At 38.6% G+C, this 21921-nt stretch overlaps 2 protein-coding genes across 2 annotated transcripts in view; both read left to right on the top strand.

Moving 5' to 3' along the window:
- LOC138627232 (sodium- and chloride-dependent GABA transporter ine) overlaps positions 1-21921 on the top strand; it is a 50984-nt gene that overhangs the window by 11352 nt on the left and 17711 nt on the right. The window contains exons 8-13 of the mRNA XM_069709438.1: positions 363-475; positions 1051-1191; positions 1341-1440; positions 1827-1927; positions 2003-2170; positions 2779-2886. Coding sequence (XP_069565539.1) covers positions 363-475; positions 1051-1191; positions 1341-1440; positions 1827-1927; positions 2003-2170; positions 2779-2886 — 731 coding nt within the window. The remainder of the gene's footprint in view (positions 1-362; positions 476-1050; positions 1192-1340; positions 1441-1826; positions 1928-2002; positions 2171-2778; positions 2887-21921) is intronic.
- wscd2 (WSC domain containing 2) overlaps positions 19117-21921 on the top strand; it is a 36102-nt gene continuing 33297 nt past the window's right edge. Inside the window, exon 1 of the mRNA XM_069709452.1 lies at positions 19117-19638. The gene's annotated coding sequence lies outside the window, so the exon portion shown is untranslated. The remainder of the gene's footprint in view (positions 19639-21921) is intronic.

Here is a 21921-nt window from a genome sequence, read left to right as displayed (position 1 = left end):
TTGTCCGTCTTTGTATGGAATAAACATATGAGATATTGAGTGTTAATCAGTGAGCTTTGGAGGTGCTGCTATGAGGATTTAGTTTTGTTTTAACAGAGCCAACCAGGCTGTTCCCCTGGTCTGTATGCCAATCCAAGATAATCTGCTGCTTGCTCAAGGTCCATGTTTACTGTGCAGACAAGAGGTATTAATCTTCTAATGTAACTCTTGGCAAGAAAGCGACTAAGCATATTTCCCGAAATCTTGAACTCCGGTATTTATAAACAACATTAAACATTAAAACAACAATCTGTTCCAGGCTTAAACTCATTTGCATATGTTTGCATGCTGTTGTAAAACACATTTGTTGTGTCATGTTTCAGGTCCTGGTTTGGTGTTTGTGGTGTACCCAGAAATCCTCTCCACCATGCCTGTCTTTCAGCTCTGGGCTCCGCTGTTCTTCTTTATGTTGCTGTGTCTGGGCTTGGACAGTCAGGTACGAATCTGCACATCTCATGTGTGAAGGAGAAGGACAGCTGTGAAGATGAGGCAAAAACACTGGAGCACTGTGCTGCTGAGTTTTTCCCACATTTGAATCACACACTTGGATCAAGACAAGTTTTGTTTTTTCTCGGACGTAGGTTTCAATACTCAACTACTGTAAGCAAAACAGTTACAGAAGATGTCTCACTCAACTGCGTAAACTCAGGACATGGTGGTCATTTATCTTTAACTATTTACCCGACTGTCCACTTTTTTGGCCATGGGCTTGGAAGTTATTACTCACGTACAATTTATGAGGTTTGTGTGGGCAGAATAACTGTCCAGTACTAACGTGTACAAATGTGTATTAGAAATATTGTGATTGTAATTTTTGAGGTTTTCTCTGACTGTAAAAAGAGGATTTTGAATCCCACTCCTTTGGTTCTGACACGATCTGAAGGGATAATGCATGACTGATAAGTGTATAATTGCTCTCCAAACAAAGTTGCTAAGTTTCTAAGTCAAAAGGGTATCCATTTTTATACAGAAAAAGGTGTTTCTGTTAAAAGTAAATGTTGTTTTCTGCAGTTTGTCACAGTTGAAGTAGCTGTGACATTCATTAAGGACGAGATTAGAACCAAAGTTCTGCGTTTCCTGAAGAGAGAAGAGCTGCTGGTCCTGGCTGTATGCATTACCTGCTTTATGTTGGGGATTCCTCACATTACTAAGGTACAGATTACAATGTACTTTTACTTCTCAGAGAAACATCTTTGAGGATGTTTCCTAGCCTAAATGTGGAATCAATTGCTTCACTGGTGACAGTTGTTTTGTATGTTTAGTCGTTCTCTAACTCTTGTCCTGTTTTCCTTCCTTATCAGGGAGGCATCTATGTGTTTCAGTTGATGGATCACTACACGGCTGTGGTTTCCCTCGTGTTCCTGGCTTTCTTTGAAGTTGTGGCTGTCTGCTGGATATTTGGTAAAATCCAAAAACCCAGATGAAAAACGTTTGAGACCAAAAAGCCATTACGATTTATTGTGGCAATTAAAGTGAATTTTGAACACTTTACATATTTAAATTTTTATTATGCTAGTAAATTATTTTTATGGTTAAAAAAAAGAAAATCAAATAGTTTAAATGCTTTTTATTGGCATTTTTCAAATAGCTGTCATGAATGCACAAGAAGCAGGACCAAAATGCAGGACTCAGACAGATCAAGTTGTTAACACAAGTTCATTTGTGGCTAGTAAGTTGCCTGTGATTTTGAGAGCTGTATTTGTATGGTACAGACATAAGTAACTATTTTTTGGCGTCGCCAGCATCCACACAGCAGAAGGTTAAATCAGCACTGTTTTTTCTGTCAGGTGTCCCACGCATCTCCTTAATGATCAAGAGGATGCAAGGAAAACCTCCAAACATCTACTTCCGTGTCTGTTGGCTGCTGCTCAGTCCTATTCTGGTGTTGGTGAGTCCTGTTTAAACCATGTGTCGCGAATCGACAGTAAAGGCGGTGTATAAGACGATTCTTTTTTCTACATAGTGTATACTTACCTGCAGCATTATCCAGTACACTCCTCCTCACTATGGGAAGTACAAGTACCCGGTGTGGGCTGAATGTGTGGGTTGGTGCGTCTCAATGGTCTCGATAATATGGATCCCACTTGGTGCTATTCACGAGATCTATAACAACAAAGGATCACTTCTTCAGGTGAGTGCAAGACTAATTATACAAACTTTGAGCTAAATACTGAGAGTAGCAACATAATTGTTTGGTAGGTATATTTACCATCTTCTGTCTTAGTTTAGTTTGTTGGCATGCTAACATTGACTAATTAGCCCTAAATGGACCAATTTAAATGTTGATTCCTAAAGTAACATGAATATCATGAATGTGAGAAATTTCATGTCGATTCATCCAAAACTTCTAAATGTTAAGATGTTTCTGTTGATAGGTGAAAATGTTGTCCTGTTGATGGAGCTATTGGTGAAAAGTCAGGGGATCACCAAAGTCAGTTTGTTTCATCCTCTGTGAAATAATGTCTGTACAAATTTTCATGTTAGTCTGTACAATAACTGTTTACAAACCAGTGGACTGCCAGGTCGACTGACCAACTCGATTGTACCTCAAGTCCCACTGTCAAACATTACCAAAAGGACAGCGTGTACTGTACAGAGCTGGGTTTATGGCTGAGACATTTTAACCAGAGATAAATGTGTTGTGAGTCATCTTTATTAATAGTTTCTTGAAGTCTTTGCTTGAGGGTAGTTTTTAAAAAGGTTGCTAATTTCTGAAACTTTACCCTCTCCAACCCTCAGAGACTTGAGACAGCCATGACTCCTACAATAGACCTGGATGCTGAGGATCCCCTTCCAGGAAAACAAAACCTTGACAACCCAACGTTGGAAAAATTGCTCACTTCAGTGGTATGATCAGAAATGCATGTCTGAGTGACTACATACCAAGCCCTGTAAAAGGGAATTTTTACATTTCTTTTTACATATTCAACATTCTATCCAAAGATCTATCTTTATCTTAAACCCAGTTGACTTCAACAGCATAAAAACATCACGAGTATTTTTGAAAAAGAAAATCTGAGACCTTGGTGAAGTCTCAACAAAAGGTTAAATTCACTTAATTTAATGTAGGTGTGAGTGGTCTTTTACCCTGTCTACAAACCAAACACTGAAACTTGAAGGATAATTTCCTCCTCTTTGGTACATTGTGTTTTCTCTTGCAGTTTGCGATAAATGTCTGTGGGTTCGTTTGGTGTGTATAAAATGAATAGTTTAAAAGCCACAATTCTAGACCAAATACATCATAATGGGGGTGAAGAGGATTGTATCATTTGTTTGAATTCTCCACCAAACACAGCAGGGAAAGGCAGTCTTTTTTGGCCTCAATTCTTAAGGCCACATCCCGTTATCGTTGTGGTCCTTAAACCCTTAATCCAGTGTGCTGCTCTGATAGCAGCCTCACGTATTATTTATCACAAGACAGGAAAGTAGAAGTTAAAAGGACATTTCATCATAAATCTTCAACACAGTTTTCAAGGTGTTTGTTCAGAGTTACAGCAACACTGACATTTCAACTGAACACAAGTAGTATAAAACTTGTTCTAATTTCTCACTGGTATTTATACATCACTCACCAGTGGAGGTCAGCTGCCTAAGTCCAAACTTAAAAATATTTGACTTTATGAATGATGTGAAGTAAGACCTGAATGAATCATTATTTTTTTCATCTCTGAGAGTGTGGACCGTCTCATTTGGGTACAGGTAGCAGGTTCAGGACCCAGAAAGATGCAAACATTCAGCCTCCGAACTGGGATGTAGGTTGTAGGTCTGAGCCTGAATAAAGTGGCGATGTAGACAATAACACTGGATTTCTAGTGCCCGAATACTGTTCACATAATATGAAAAACCTTAAAAACACATGAACAGAAAAACAAATTATAGACATACCGTATATACACTGTCATGATTTCAAAATGGGTTTTTGCTCTGCAGTTTCTTGTAAATCTTGAGAAAGACTCGTTTGATGTTAAACCAATGTATACTGAGCTCAAATGATGGAGAAACAGTGCTTTGATTTTTGTTTTACAGATTAAAGAATGAGGTAATAACATTATAATTATTTTACTTTAAGCATGCATTTTACATAATTTTTTAACTATATTCATCTAGTGTCAGCTGGGAAGGATAAGTAGGTATTGCTAGTGGATGGATGGATGAATTATTTTTAACCATCTTGAAGCTGGTGACTCAGAAGAGTTTAAAGATTATAATAGGTATCTTTGATCTACTGCCATGAAGCTGAATTGGGCTAATGGGGACATATAATCTTAAAGAGGGCAACATTTATCTGATAATCTGGTAACTGTCCATTCAGTTTTGTTGGAGATACCTTTGACCTAAAACCTGCAGTTATTCACTGACCTTTTTTATTTTTTATTTTAAACTTCTTAATAGAAAAAGAAACCAAAAAGTTCCCTTTTCTGGAAACCTTAATTATTTCAAATCAAGCTTTAACTTTTAACTGTTTCTGTCTTTCTAGATAGCCCATCACACAAACCCTCAGTTGGGAGTACCTTTTGTTCAAAAACACAATTAAAATATGCTCTGACAATAAATGCACAAAACAAATGAATCTGATTTTAAAATGATGCAAGGAACAATTTATGATGTTTCTCAATAATGTTACATGCATTTTAAATCGTATCACCATTTAAAGGGCTGCCAAAATGGGTTTGATAAAGTAACCTGGGGGCTTAAAAAGTCCTTTTTTGAAAAGAGAAATGTTTGTGTGAAACTTATGTGAAACCTGTCTCATGTACCTTTAATGATGTTTTTTTATTTTTATGTAATCTATATTTAGACAACCAAAACTTTTATTTAAAAGTTGCATACACTGTGTCTTGTTGTAAATCGGCATTATTTTACTTTTTCATTGATTGTATCAGATGTGTAAATGGATGATTTAGACCCACATTTACAACAAAATAAGTTAGTGTTTACGCTTTTTAGCCCATAGAGTTTAACAATTACTAAATATGGGCTATTAATACAATTATGCTTTAAGAAAAATCTTCAGTCATAATCTTGTCTGGAAATATGTCATGTCCGGGCCATATGTGTCAGGCATCCATGTGCTACAATGTGCCGAATGTGTCAGGTTTCATTTAGCCAGATGATTTCATTGATTAGTTTCAGATGATCCTCTTTGCCTGAAATCTTGTTAATCATTGAAGTCAGCTGCTGCAGTTTGTGGAAGAATGAAAACCTGCAGATTCTCATTGCTCTGGGAAACTTGACTGCTCATCTGTCATTTTTACATTTTGGTTTTCTCACTCGGTGCTGGTGTGCAATTTTGTCACAGTTTTATACTCCTGTATTGTAAGTTTGGGACCACACAAACAAACAAAAACACCAGGTTTTCTAAAATTTGTTTACATATCTCCAGATTATTTTCCAAATTCAGTTTTGATTTTTCATATTAATGACTGTCTGTTTAATTTAATTGTACTATTTTAAAAAAAAATTTCTACTATGTTGTAATTTGTCTAACGTTTTGTTAAATAAAAGGCCTTCATTTTTCTTCAGCTGTTAGTGAATAATTTGGCAAGTACTGTATTAGCGTTCTCTGTATTATTGCCTGACTGAGTCACTGGGTGGCAGCATAGCGGCAAAATCCAGAACTGCTGTCCCTCTCGTACTCTTACTAATGGCAGTCCAGCCCTTCTCTAATGCTTCAATCATGCCATTTAAAATCTTGTGGTTTGTTCTTTAATTTTTGCATACAATACTAAATATAATGTAACTCAGAACAACTGTGTTAAGAACCCCTTTCCTCATGATGTTCTTCATGAGTATAGTGGTTCTTCAATAGATGTTATAGTAAAACAAATTGTATATTCTACACTATCATTTGCTGCTATAACTTGTATAATGTATTAGATGATAATAAATGGTACTGGCAATCATACATCAATACATTGTATGCACTAAAAGGAGATATATGCATATGTTAGTATGGAATTGGGTTAATGTTTTCATTTATACTGCCCAGCAGCTGCATCAGTTCATATGCTTTCAGAATGACCCCACTGGGACCTGAGGTTCTGATCACTGTTTCTTTTGGAAACACACTGAGCTGCAGAAACACTTAAAGCATCGGAGAGCAGAGCTGAATGCAGGGCTCTAAGAGGAAGTTAATTAGGCCCTTGTCATAGAATGCCGCAGTAGTGCCCTTAGCAGAACTGTACGTTAATCAATATCCCCTTTCCTGCATCCCCGATGACAGGATGTATCATGGGTACTAAATTAGCACCGGGAGCGCTGTTTGATCAATAGCCATAGACAGTGCAGCCCAGTGGGAAGTAAATTAATGGCTATAGGGGGGAGGTGTTTGTGAGGAGGAATGGGTAATGAAGAGGGAGACGGGTCACTGTCTAACTCATGTTGAGAGGTGTGAAGACATCTATCTGTGCCAGGCAACAAGTTAAACCAGCCACTGAGCCTCATGTTTGAGCTGTTTCAGGTTTTGTCTGACCTTTTATGAGTGGAAGTCACTGATGTGGTGGCCCTAGGAAATCCACCAGTGCATGTGATCATCACTGCTCTGCACACCGTGCCTGAAATGGAAACAGTGTCACACCGCCTGCGAAGAAAGTTGAAATGGCAATAATTTCCATCCGTTGTGATAACCATAAGAGAAGGTTTCTTTTACTCCCTCTCCCCTGTTGTTTCTCTATTCCTCCACTGTCTCACCTTTGATTTTTACTTGCAGAGTACTGTGTGAAGAGAAGAGAGTCCCATCTGTTTTCATTTGAATGAGGGAGGGAGGGTGTGTGTGTGTGTGTGTGTGTGTGTGAGAGAGTGAGAGAGAGAGACAGAGAGAGCTAGAGAGAAGATGATTAATTAAAGGAAGCAGAGATTAAGGTTGATTACATACTGCTACTGGTCACGGTTGTGGTGCTGGGAATAATATGAAGTATTACACCAAAGAGTTTTTACTCTTTAACCACTCCTCTCACATACATGAGGACTCCTTAACACAACTACAAACTTTGTTTCTGCATCAGAGGAATCCACTGTGGCAGCTACCTACTCTCTTGGAGGTTAAACATACTTGTAAGGAGGATGTCATTCAAATATCCAAAGATATAATAAAAAAAATCTTGTGAATATTTTAAGTGGCAACACAGTCCTGTAGGCAGAAGCTAAATTTCAAACTTAAACCATCTATTAGCAATAGTATTACAAATGCATTAAATACAGTCAGGCCTGTTTGTGGATTGACCTGCCGAAACTGCTCGATGTTTTTTGATGCGTTATTGTTTCATTCCACTTTGATGCATGCAGGCCTAAACTCTTACCTAGTTCTCTTGTGGCAGCTGGCTTGCATGAAGCACATTTTCATTTTGCAGAAACAACTCTTGAAACAAATCTCTTCCTCTCTGCGTATATAGCGCCCATAAAACAGTAGATTTGTTCTCTGTTGTGGTTTATTTGATGTGCATTTAGCTGCACAGTCTCCAGGCAGAGCTACTACTATCTGGCAAGTTTGTCATAGAGGTTACCTATAAAGAGATAGTTCAATCAGCATAGAGAAACATTTAAAACATTGTTTCACTGGTTTGTATTTACATTGAAGAGGACAAGGACCGGAACTGCTGGCAGCTTGGTTTTAAATCAATTCAAACTCATACGCTCAGCCTATTCAAAAGTTTAACATGACATCTTTGTTCTTAGTGTATACAAGATTTGTCCAATAGGTCTGAATAAGCACATTTGTTTATTTAAGTTTTCTATTTCAATCCATTAAAATGCTAATGAGTATATCTTACCAACTATTCATATGCAGATAAGAGCTTTTGAGGCTTGGATGCTACAGTGCGCCCCTGCTGCACAGTTGCCTTGGGTTAATGAGGGGTTTTGGAGCTTTCTTTCAGGCTGTTTGGGATGTGCATACAATCACAAGTCTGCCTCTGAATAGAGCTCACCTTTTGCTGATAACGAGGCCACAGCTCACAGCATTAGTTGGCTTTTCTCCAAAATGTGAACTGCTGTTCAGCACTTACCCATAGTCAGGTTTTTTTTCAAGGAACAGTGCGGATGGCGATTTCATATTGCTTCCTGGCCTTTTATTTTGAGGAACCACAGTTCTCCTCAGAGTGTGGACAAATTTTGCTTCTAAACAGGATTACTGAATTGTGGGCTAATTATGCTAAATCTGTAGCACAGATAACATTGAGATAACATTTTGAACCAAGTTCTTTCTTGCATAATGTTTTAATTGTGGCCTTTTTGTAATGGATTTTGTTTTGCCACATGCATGTTGGGTTAGTGAATTGCCCTATTGATTTACTTACTGACATAATGTCTTTCAAAAGTCCCATGACTGAGCTCGAGACAGAGTTTGGAGTCATGTGGTGTCTGTGAAAATCTCTATGAGTATGTGCACAGTGTAGAAAGTGATAGCTTTCCAATAATAACTTCTGCATAGAGAGGATGTCTTGGCTTGTGCATCCTGGAGGGTGGCATAAAAAAGCAAGTGCCTCGGCTCAGTCAGGGAAACTCCCTGTGAAGAATTTCATTGGATTTTGGATGAAGCTGAAATAGATGCCGTAGGTGTAGGCATGCATAAAATGAAAGTTTCTGTTTTATCTCACAAAATATTTTCTGTGTATCACCATGATGAAAACAATAATTTCCTCTCTTTTCATTGTCTTGTTGGATGCAGGAATAAATTGCTTCTATCCTGCTAACATAACCTAATGAGGACATTTCAATGTGTCAAGTCTGCTTTCATATAGCTGGCAGAGAATTGAATTTGGCCCTGTAGTTGATGAAACTTCTGCATGCCTGTCTACATTTGCACACTGTTTGACTTGACAATAGCCATGTGCATGTCTTTTTTTCCCTTTAAATTGATGTTTGTTAAACAGCACCCATAATTCAATCTGTCTTGTTATTTTCCTCGTGCAATTTCACTAAATACAGCCCTCTTGTTTGTACAGTATTGTGATTTATTTTCATTGAAATGGAAGGTACCACACTTTGTTGCACTCAAACAATGACATTACAGATTTTTTTTTCTCTAACTCTAACAACTCTTCAAACAAATCTCTTCCTCTCTGCGTATGTAGCGCCCATGAAACAGTAGATTTGTTCTCTGTTGTGGTTTATTTGATGTGCATTTAGCTGCACAGTCTCCAGGCAGAGCTACTACATCTGGCAAGTTTGTCGTAGAGGTCACCTATAAGATCTAACTCATAAATCGTCTTTTACTAATTAAGATTAGGATAAGTGGATATTAGTGTATAGTTGTTCATTTAATAGATAAATAGATCATTCTCCTGTATTTAAGACATTTAATCTCTCACTCATGCCCACCCTCAGTTTGCTCCACCACTCACTCAGAAATCTCCACTGGCATCCATTGCTGATCTGCACACACCAATGGGGTGGTCTGCATGGGTCCATTACAAGGCAAGCCTGTTTTATATTGTGGCACAATCTCACAATGAGGATCCAAGCATTGATCCTTGAGGAACACCTGAAGAAAAGATCAAACTATTGAACACCTAGATCAACTAAACAATGTGTCGAGACGATGTTAATGTAAAACATGTTCCTTTAGCTCGTCGTTATCATCCACGATGGGGGTATGCTTGAACAGAAGTACCTGTAGTATACTGATGTTTTTAATGTTAGAGTTGGGGGCTGACACTTCGACAGGCACTGCGTCTTCACACAGTAAGGTAAGAAAGTAGTTTCATTTTTTGGTCATCCTTCTTTCTATCTGCAAAGACTAGATATTAGCAGCTACTTAGCATGCTGCTAAATCTGCTGCTGCACTTGTGGCATGTATAGAATGGAAACGGATTAACAGTGTGTACTACCTACCTAATCTACTATATCAACTAGTGTAATCCTGTTAAAATTTGCAGAAGCAAGTTGACATACAAGCTAACAAATAAAAAATAAACATGTTTGGATTCATGAATTTGCAAGTTGTTCCACTCTTTCTACAGAGACATTTTACAGCAAACAGTCCGTCACTATCATCATGCTGAGCTCCACACTTCTCATGCAGGTCTGCAGAAAGAAATCACTTGAGAGCATCACCATTCATACCTGTTCAGTCCATTAAGAAAAAATGTCAGTCATTCAGGTCATTATCTATCTAAGTATTTTCTGAACACAACTGGATTTCCTTGAGATTCTTGGAGGCATTTCACCTCTCATCGGGTGGGTAGTACCAGACTTTTAACCTCTTGTGGGGTCATTACCACTTGAGCGTTGTAGAAGTCATGTGTGAGTCGTTGTCCCATCTGTCCATCATGTCATTCGTTAGGGTCAAATGAGTCATGGTGTGATTGGGTCTCGTGTCTTGGGGGTTGAGCTTCCTGGGAGCGATCTTGAGCTTAAACTGTAATTGGCAGACATGTGGCATCATAGACCACCTCCATTGAACTTATTTTTGGTGATGGTAGCAGAAAAAGACAGATGTGAAGGTGGACATCTCTTAGACAAATTGCACTATAAAGTGGGTCAGCTCTCCTGGGCATATTCAGAATGGATGGTGGTGACACAACTGAGATGCCATTTGACATCTGCTTTGAAATCTAAATTATTTTCAATCAGTGTTAATAAAAATCTGACACTCTTAGAAACTGGAATGTAAGTGCTCAAAACAAAAACATTTGACTTTTACCAGTCAGTAAAAGCAATTTTAAACAATTGTAATGATGCGCCTGAGATCATTGTTTTTGTGAGTGTGCGAGTCTGTTTGTATTGCCATGAGTTTGGACATGTCTATTGCGGGCTTGTGTGATTTTGATGATGTATAATTATCAGCAAAGGGCTGGTGTTCCGGGCCTGGCTAAATAATTTGACACCCTGCAATTTCCTGAAAAGACACAAACCCCAATTACCAGAATGAGTTATTGTTACTTGGCTTTCAAAAACAATGTTCAATGCTCAATGAGCACAGAAAGACAATCCTCCTATGAAGTAAATTAATGCAGTGTAGGGCCGGGATCGGCAAATGTGTTAGAATCAATAAATTGGTTTTGGATTGAAAAGCATCATTGCAATTAGTTTTCATAATGTATGAAATAATTCAAATTTTCTAGCTTCATTATTTTTCCCCAGAAAGTGATGATATTGCCACAATGTTTTAAAATAATGCTTACTTAAGTGGCTTTGACACTTCTTAGGAGGAAATTAATATAAATGGGTATTTTTTTAAACATCAGTAAATTTATCTATATCTTTATTATTTTCAGATTTGCACAGAATGTCAGAAAACACAGTATTTTAATTGGTATTTGAGGCAGTTTATTCTTTTTTGCGATCCCCAAAGGCAATTGGAAAAGCAGTTTAACAATGGATTTTTTTACAGTGACGTCAAACAGTCTCAGATGATTTCCTAGATGTGTCAGAATCCAAACATATGCAACAAATTTTCTGAACAGCAGTAGTAATATTTGACGCAGTCTGTTTTTTCCTCATTCACTTGCCTGATATTTCTAAGAGACAAGATGAATAGAATATCCCCTGCCATTTCTCTTTGAGTCAAACATACGCACACACAACCACTTTCGACAACTACTCTTTGTCTGCGTTGACACTCATCATGCACACTGTAGACATTAATAATATAAGACAAGAATCAGCACAGACATTAGAGAAGAGGTGGAGCTTTCAGACAGTTTGGCACATATGGAGGACTGTAACAAAGCCACTTGAAAGTATATCACATCTTAGCCATTTTCTAGATGTCTGTGGTTCTTTCCCAATTTTTTATGCTGCAGTCTTTGAACAGAAGGAAGTATCAGTGTATAATACTGGCTGGTGAAAGTAGCTTAGATGGTTTGCTTGTTGTTCTTCTTCACATCTGCATACCCTTCCTCCAACAGAGAAATGTGGAATTAGAGCCTTTAATGAAACAAGCACATCTGTACAGAATTCAGATGCTTTTTGCCAGATAAGAGGTTTCACAGCACTGACAAATTGAAGAAGAAAACACACTTGTAATTCACACACACAACATGAGGATATATTTTTCGGAGGAGTGTGAATGGGTATAAACTGAAGCACCGTGTGTGACACTGATAGCAGAAGAAAGGAAATAAGACCAGTGGCCAAAACATTCCAAACTGTGTCAGATATATCTAATGAGATGAGACAGAGTCAAAAGGATCAAATAAAACTCAGTGAAAGAATCATTATTTTTTTATGGTGACTGAAAGATGTAGGTCTTCAGTAATACAAACCAGAGCTGCAGCTACGACATTGAGATGCCTCCTGAATAGCAATTACAGTGTGTGGTTGATTTCACAGCCAAAGTCTTCCAAGCACGGCATTTTTTTGTAGGTGTAAAATCTGCGGTAAAAGCTGATTTGTGCTTTGATTGCTGGACTGCTAGTGCCAGGGATTTAAGTTGATGCTTAAGATAATCTCATCATTAATTCATATTTCTAATAATTTCTGTGTGCCTTTTAAATAATGCAGGATCTAGTTTTTGGTAGCTTTCAGAAAGAATGCTGAATTATTAATGCTACCAGCCATCTCTGGGTTTAATAGATGAGGACTGCTACCTCAGTAAATCTTGCTCCACCTGCTCCTGCCTCTCGGCCTTTATGAGAAGCAGATCAGCCAGAACCTGCTTCTTTTTAGCCCCCTCGTCCACTATATTAACTGTACCTCAGGACATGTCATCACCATTTGTAATTCTACAGCATATAATGTCATGCTGCTGCCATGTGCTGTCTGAAGGAGCCCTAATCAGGTTTCACAGTGCAGTGTATGTTAATTGAAGGCTGGTGTTGAAAACAGACTTCTTTCACAGAAATGGCAGTGCACAGTCCTCTGAACAGAACATACACACAATTAGATGGATTCAGATAAACTGTTAATACAACAAACATCAGGATTTTGTTTACGTTAATGGGCTCCAGGAACACTTTACTCCACAGTGTTGTCAGAAAATATATTAATGTTGCTTTCTATAACTGACACTTGATGTCCAGTCTGACACAGCAGTAAAGTTTTTACAGATTGTCAATATCAGCGCGATAGAACTGGGCTGGGCGGTCTTTGAGCCGAATATGGCCCATTTGATATTTTCTATGGTCCGCAAGAAGATGCTGTCTGGATACTGTTTCAATGTTTTCACCTTGGATAAATATATAAGCACCTCATGTCTGCATGGAATTGTTTTACTGCCCCAAACTGTTTTACTATGTTCATCTTGTATTTTGTCTGTACAGTAATTGTTACCATAAAAGGGGATGCACCTAATTGGGTTATTTCATGTACCAATATATCAGTTAATATTAAGAGTCATTTGTAGCCATTAATTGACAAAATATTCTGTGCAGCCCCTCAAACCCCTAGTGGTCTTCCTATCTGGATCTCTCGCTATTGAGTTTGATGGATATAATTAGCATGCAAACAGCTACTAATTTCACTTGTGTACATGACCAATACTTAGCTACTATAACTGTATCAAGGTGTAAATGTGTGTGGGGCCATATAGTGTTATATGAAGGCGGCAGGAAGATTTGTAGGTGTGAAAACTCTGACACATCTCTTCAGATGAATTGCACAAACCAGAGCTTATATTATAACTGATATTATTAGAAGGTAACATTCACAAGACAACAGTTGTTAGCAGCAACAGCAGCAGCAACGTCGCCATCACTCATCCAGTGTCTGACTGGTAGAACTGGTTTGTAATCTTATTTCATGGTCGTCAGGAAAACAATTTCGGAGTTGAAGCAGTATTTTATGATTCTGCACTTTGTGTCTTAATCCTTGAAGGGGCAACACCAAGGTAAAAGTTGAGATGAACTGCATCTGTACTCCTCCTCATTGTCAGAAGGAAGAGAAAGAAAAACGTATTGATTTTTATGCCTCCATTCTGTTGACAACTGGGGCATATTATGTTTTTCTGTTTTCCATCCGTTCCATTCTCACAAACAAGATATCTGAAAAACCTTCTGAGAGAATTTCCCCTGATTTGGGTCAAATATACCCTCATTCCCAAAGATGAAAAAATTTTGGGGATCCAAGGTCATTGTGACCTCATGTCTGTCCTATTATTGTGAATGTTATATCTAAGGAATACCTTGAGGAAATTTCTTTAGACTTGGCAAAAATGTTCACTTGAACCTAAAGATGAACTGATTAGATATGGTTGGCCACAGGTCAAAGGTCACATGACCTCACAAAGCACATTTGTGGCCAAAACTCAGGAATGTATACGCTAATTATGACAAAAATTGCACACACTTCGAAATGGATATAATCATCATGGTGTTTCTTACCATCATTAACATCATAACTCACTATAACATGCCTTCCAATACTTGCAAGACAAACATTCCTGAGAGCAAAAAAACAAAATATTTATGTAACATTTAGAAAACACACAAAAGAATTACTCACAACATGAAGCAGTAAAACTTGCTTATATAATTGCAACTGTTTCCAAAAAGCTGCTTGCGAAGTGGGAAGCAAATGTTTGTTGGTTTAAAGGTCAAACAGAATGCAGCTACACATATTGATTGTGTTATTTCTGTGGCAGATCAATGGGAAATATTCCAAAAAGGAACTACATGGTTTTTCATCAATGAGAAACGATTACCACAGCGTGGAAAAACCCAAGCCTAGTGGATCAATGTCTGTTTTTTTTTTTAAAACGTTATACTGTGGAGATTTCACTGTTGATCTCATCCTTGATCACTGATCAGCTCCATGGGTGAGTGGCCACCAGGCAGATAATAAATCACCCCACAGATCAATAAACATGACACGTGATTATCAGTTGATTGATATACAAGCACAATCAGCAGTATTCCAGTGGAAAGTATGAAAAAGAAAACTAAATCAATTGTGCTTGGGGCAACAGTTAGCTCCAACTGAATTGATACAGGATTACAAAGTGTTAGCTGGATGATTACTTTGGACTAAAAAAGCAACATTAAATACTTCAGAATGTATATTTTGCATTCATCATCTAACTAAACAGCACCTGTATGTTGTACCTGAACAGGGGAATCTTTTGTGCAGTCTTTTTATCTGGCAGAATTTTTACATACACATATGTATTTGTGAGGCATATGTACAGTCGTGTAAAAATGATCAAATTAACTGATTCATTCACTTGACTGAAAATGGAAACATTGGCATCAACTTTGATCTAAATGTCTCAACCTGGTAAACATTTCCTGTTAAACATCCGCATGTTAGGTTTTTCATCGTGCACATGCTAATACTAGCATTTACAGTGGCAACTTAAGCAACACTTAAAAGTCTAGATTTCCATCCTGTGGCTTGCAGAACTGCTTCACAGCACCTTGGCATGAAATCAACCATTTTCTGTATCAGCTGTGGTGGATGTTTCTGACATGTTTCACCCAGAAAAGCTTTCAGTTTACCCTAGAGAACCAACAAGCTGACATTTTTCATGCCTCAGCACTGGACTGACTGCTGGAGCCATTATTGAAGGCATTATGTTTTTGTTTTGCACGTCCGTCAGTCCTGTTCTGGTAAACATGATTTCTTAAGAACTCCTTTAGGGAATTTCTTCAAACTTGGTACAAATGTTCACTTGGTCACAAAACATGTCTGTGGTCATTACTTAAGAATTCATGTTAATTGTGAGAAGATTTCACACAAATAGGATAATAAAATAAAATAATGAAGAGAAACATATTTTATATCCAAAAGGTCAACGGTCAACTTCACTGTGATATCATAATGTTCAGCAAAAACACTCAGCTGTAAGGGCCATTCAAAGACTTTCGTTTTCTCCTGGGCAAAATATTCTTTCAACCAGCAGCTGGTGCTTCGAATCATTATTCTGATTAAAAAAAACACTTCGGTTAACTTGAATAATTATTTTGGCTGATTTCTTTAAGTTTGCATTCAGTGTGCCTGTGAACACTTTAGAGTTTATTATTCCATTAATTAATACGAGATCACCTGCACCACTGTAAGAATACCAGCCCCAGACTTTAGTGTTCCCGCTTCCTTTCTTTACCCTCTGTGCAGTCTAATTAGGGCCCTAGGAGGTGCGAAAGCCATATTATGGACATGTGTATCACACCTAGATGTACGAAAAATTATCCCGCTTTACTCACACTCACTGATCCTATTTCGTAGTTCATCATAAAAGGAAATCTTGATTGAACCAATCTTATCATGCAGGTTTTAAAAATATTAGTCTGAATAAATAATAATGTACTTTGTACTTGTTTTTTCCAATGATTTATGACATTTCATAGTCAAAATGAATTATCGATTGCTCAAGAAAAGTCTATTGTAACTGTGAAGAGATGATGCCTATCTCACATCTAGTTGTAATCAGAGAACACGCTTCAGAAGTGGAAAACAACTAACTTATACTCACGACCTCAGTGATATTTAAACAACTCCACAGAAGTATGTTTACATTTACAGTATTACTCATGTCAATGGCTCGCAGGATAATGAGCTAGAGTTACGGTGTTGACATTTCATTGTTCCTGATGGTGCTGGAGGTGATACTCACATTCCCAAGTGCACTTTAGCTGTTTCTGATCTCTTGTGACAACTAATAGAATGAATAGAGTCTTAGCACCTCAAAACATGACGTAAAAACAGCCACAATGGCACTGGGATAATAGTGCTTCTGAAAGCTGGAGGCTTTGGGTTTTCTTTATGAGAGTTTCCATTAAGTAACCTGAAACTAAATGGTATTCAGTGACAGTGAGGCACCTGTTGACTTATGACGTCAGTATAAGGTCTCCTTTTTCTCGCATATGATGTTGACAACTAACCTAAAGGGAATATCTTCCATTCTTTAAGCAGCATGTAAGAGGCTGAACCTCTTTCTTTTTACCCACGTCACATTGCTAAAATGAGTGGCGCACCGATTTCTCATAAAAACTCACAATATTTAAGCTCTTCCCATACTGTAGCTCCAGTAAATTTCTCATGAGGTTCTGTTTACAGCACACAAACCTATATTGATCTCTTGGAGAAAGCTTCCCTTTGAATACAAAGAGGTAATATGTGGACACACATAATATTAGCTTTCAAAGACTAGTTGATACATGTGTTGTTTTGGGTGAATAAATATTTCAGTGAGACATGGAGGGATCAAAAAATAATAATTTCAGTGGCTGAAATGGAGTCTGTGCTATCTGGGCTAACAACCCCCATTTGTCAGATGGTGACACGAGCCAGGACCATCAGAGGATGGTCACAATCTGAAAATTCTTTCTACGCTTTCAGTCCGCCTTCAACGTATCTCCATGTGAGAGCAGAGATTTTACACAATAAGCCCATTATTGTCTATTTACTTCTGTTTTCTGCATCTGAGGGTGAGATAAACCAGTGGTGGTCACACACAGGCCAAGTAACACAATGCTGGCTTGTGATGCATTAAATGTATGAGTGTTTGTCTGAGATGTGTTGGCTGGCCTGGAGTTTAATCTCTTGCAGCACATGATTTATCCCTCCACTTCTGACCTCCATGGCATGTGTGTAGATCCTTGAAAAACACATACCAATAAAAGTGCCGTTTTGCATCTCTCTGCAGCATCCTGCAGTACAGTTTATCAAAACAAGAGTCCTTTTGCCTGAGAGTTTTGAAGTTGTTTGGCCACTGTCCCATCCTGTCGGCCTGATTCAGCATGAGTAATATCACTGCTGCACACTGGTGATCTGAAGAGTGCCCTTCTAAGTTGAAGTCCGGCGCTGAGTCACCATGTAGAGGAGAGTAATTGTTGGTGACAGCGCTATGGGCGATGGCTCAGACAACAACCAACCCATAAATTGATGCTGCTGAAATATGCAGAGTCATCTCTGTAGTGTCAGCACAGAATCCCTTAAGGACAGACCAGCATTAAACTTATAATAACTGCGTGGCTTACATCGATAGCAGGTGTTAGAGCTGGAAGGGACTACACAGGTTTTGGCTAACCTCCCAACTGAGATAACTCCACACTTCACACATAATCTTTTAGTGAGACACCTTCCTATATTTCAGAAACATTCTAGGCAGGTGGATTTGAGACTTTAAACTCCCTTTATACCATAGAATATCTGAGTTATACCGTGTGTGCCCTCTGCTTTCATGTGGATGCCTATTTGTATACATGCCCCTAAAGATCTGTGTAATGCAATTGCTCTAAGCCATTGATTTAACAGCAGTGCCTGTCAGGGAGAGAACGATAAAACTGATTGAAGAGCACAGTTTACACACGAAGAGATTTGCGGTTAAACAGAATGGATGATCACCCAGATCTGAGTAGAAATCCTGCATGCAGCATAGGACATACACGCGCACACACAAACACACATAGATGAACATCTGGGGAGGGGTTTGAGAAGGGCAATGCAGAAAAGATTAAAATCAAAGTGCAAATCAGGCAAAAAAATTAAAATAAAATTAATCAAAACTTGACAGTGGTGTAGTATACCAATGTGAGACACAGAATGAGTTTTTGTCCAAGATAGATAGATAGATAGATAGATAGATAGATAGATAGATAGATAGATAGATAGATAGATAGATAGATAGATAGATAGATAGATAGATAGATAGATAGATTTTCTTCCAGTTTCTGTGATCACCATGTTCCAACAGAGCTGCTCTGAACTGAGAATGAATGTTTCATATTGCAGCAACTTTCCTTTTCATATCAAATCTTTCTGCATAGTTTGCAGACATTTTGTGATGATTTTTATTTTAAATTGATCTATACTGCATGGCAGCAAACAACCCAGTCAATTTGCCTGCATGCAAAAAAACCCCACTGCATCTTGTAATAGTCTGCGGTTTAACTGACAGTTAGTTGTCTAAGTAAACTGAATGATACAGGTTGGTCTCACAGGGCGCGGTGAGGGCGTCCATCTTTATTGTTACCATGTTTCGCACTATGGCGCACCTCGCTGACATCATCACAATAAGAGCGGTATACCTGAACCGGAAATATCTAGGATATTACACATCTGATTCTGAATGAATTCTTCGCACGGAATCACATTTAAATCGGCCTTTCCGTGTCACCACGCCAAACTTCACCTGAGACCACTGCGCCTCTGTGTGCTCTGCTGTGTCTCTTTAAGTACAGTAGGCAGTGCTGTTGGTCCGTGTGGGAGCGCAGAGCGCACGGTGCGGCGCTGCCTCTCCGCAGCGTCAAACAGTCTTCCTTCTCATCGGACAGACGACAAGGAAGACAAGTCGACCCATCGCGTGTCACATCCACGTTCTGACCTGAGCAGATGACTGGAACAATTGAAACGCGGAGGGGACTTTGTCAGCGGGGCTCGTGTAGACTGAGAGCCTGCAAGGCCATTACCATGACTCCTTCCGTCTACGACTGAAAGCCAGAAGCGTGTAGCGATTTATCTGCGGCACCGTAGGTTACAGCAGGTTATTGGACAGCGACTGTAATTGCTAATGGTATTGACAAACTAATGTTAGTTATTTGCCGAAGAAAGCGTAGCAATAACAGCTTTTCAGAGAGGATGGTGCTGTTCATATTTGGCTGAGTTAACGTGGAGATGAAACATCATGTCTGAGCGAGAGAGATGACCGTCCACTGCTGAGTTGAGTCCTGTGAACTTCAACATCAAACCATCTGCTGAAGCCTTATTCCGACTCGTTTTGAGGTAAGATGAAAACTCCTCCTATTTGATCAAAATAACATGAAGATCGGCACTGTAGCAGCTCTGAATAAGTCCTGTAAAACTGAACAGTGGTGGGTTAAATGTGTGTTGGTGTTGCAGAAGTCCTGATGGTCTCACAGTGGAGCTGCACCAACATGAGCACTTTTGGTCTATTAGTGAATTAGACCAAAACCTCCAAACCCAAGTTTTCTAGGATTTATTTAATTTATTTAGCCAACTATTTTAAAAGATCACTGGCATATGGAAATGAAAGAAGAAACTGTCATTTGTTGGAAAGACTATTTACAGCCTGTTTTGATTAGACTGAGCCTCAAATGATAAAAAAAAAATACCTGTGTGAACCAGCACCTAATGTGACCTTTTTGGTTCTATTCCAGACAGTATTATCAAAATATTGTTTCAACTATTTGTCCTTTAGTTGGCAAATCCAATTGGGACATGTATCTTAATATTTTCTGTAATAACTTTGCTTTTGTGTCATGTTCATGTTTCTCAGCTACTTGACATTGTACATTGTACACTAAATGGCCAGTAAAAATGCATTAGTCTCTAACCAAGTGCATGGTTGGTGGCCAACAGACTGAACAACCTCATCAATTTCCCCAGTGTGAAGAGTCTGGAATTTCATTAGTGCTGTCCTGCAAATATTTTCTGGATATTTGTTTATGTAGCTCTGGCAATACACAGAACTTCCCTTACTTGGTTTTGTTAGCCTATTTATTTTTTCACGTTTTGGAACAATAGTTTCTTTGTCTGACAATGTGTTTGTCTTTGTGTTTTGGTATTTCTATTTCAGTTTCAGTCATTTTTAAGCAAAAACATCTGATATTCTCCAATGCCAGCTTTTTCAATGTTAGGATTTTTGTTTGTGTCTGCTTTGTATTATCATAAATTGAATATCTTTTGAGTTTTGGACGGTTTAGATGAGGAAAAACATTTAGACATTACCACAGTGAACATTTTGCAATTTCCTGAGATTTCATGGGAAGAAACTTAATACAAGAACTCAATATGTATCTTAATTGTCACATTATTGACTCTCAGCTGTACAAGCACATTAAGTAACTTCTAATGATTTTATTGAAATTATGTTAATTGGGCAGGCTCCACTTACCCTCCTTGTTTCTGATGACCTTGGTGTACTGTAGATCACTGTATTGAACTGACTGCTCATTGTGGAGTGTTGAAGTAGACGAAGAAGAACATAGCGGTTGTTAAGATTGATCACAATGCTGTTAAAATCAATTGATGAATGGCACTAATTGCTCAAGCTACTGCTATTTCAGCACTTGTAATAGCAGTAAATAAAAAGCATAGAGCATGACAGACCTCTTGTTATGAAAATCGGACCAGGGCACTCAGTTCATAGCTCCTGAATCGGGACCAGGCTGATTAGATCAATACCATGAACATCACTGTAAATTCAAACTAAACCCCTCCTTTCACTTCATCCTAGTTTAAGCCACTATAGTTTCTGACACATAGTAATGTGGTTTCAGGTGTGCAGGGCAGAAATCTTTTAACGCTCATTTAAAAAAATCTAAATCAAACAGATTTTATTGTTGCTAACAGCGGCTGTGCTTTCCCGTGAGGTCAACCCTCCCAGAGGCAGAAGTGGAGAGACATCAGGGAAATATGCCAACAGCTGAAATGCATATTGGTACACTGGTGAAATAGAGGATGCTGTTTCCACTGCTGCTGCTGATGGAATGAATAATCAGGGTCAAAGTCACAGCATTTTGTATCGCCAGGAACCCTCTGGCAATCAAGTGGAACCTTCAGCAACTGTACTGGAAAGCTCAAATCATGAAAGAAAACATGTTTTTGTAAATTTGATGTTGACAAGATTTTCACATAGCTGTGGCTGCAGTGGAGAACCTGAAAGTGGCTCAGATATGAAGTCCTTTGTGGCCGGCAGCAGAGTGAGAATGCTTTGAATTCCTCCGGAGCTTATTTCTTCATCCTCTTGGCAACCTCTCAGGGACGTGCCGTGGATCATATCCAATGGCCGCAAGCTTTGAAGATCGCCAGAGGAACTGACAGGAATTACAGTTTGCATGCTCACGCTAGCCATTGCAGCAAAATGACAGTGGTGCAGTGCGAGCTGTGTGTAGGCTGGATGGTGCACTCGTTCCTGATATATCACAATCAAGAATGGATGTCAAGATCCTCATTAGAGTGCCTACAAAAATAGCTTAGCATTAAATACTCTGCTGTCTTTGCTGAAAACGTGCTAAAGGTTTCTGACTGCTTAGTTTCTGATGC

This window comes from Brachyistius frenatus, unplaced genomic scaffold, assembly GCF_029030835.1.
Source record: "Brachyistius frenatus isolate BFR_SWC_R1_liver_20210118 unplaced genomic scaffold, ASM2903083v1 Contig_83, whole genome shotgun sequence".
NCBI classification, from domain to species: domain Eukaryota; kingdom Metazoa; phylum Chordata; class Actinopteri; family Embiotocidae; genus Brachyistius; species Brachyistius frenatus.
The sequence above is the reverse complement of the archived record's forward strand: the minus strand, read 5'-3'. Positions and strand labels throughout refer to the sequence as shown.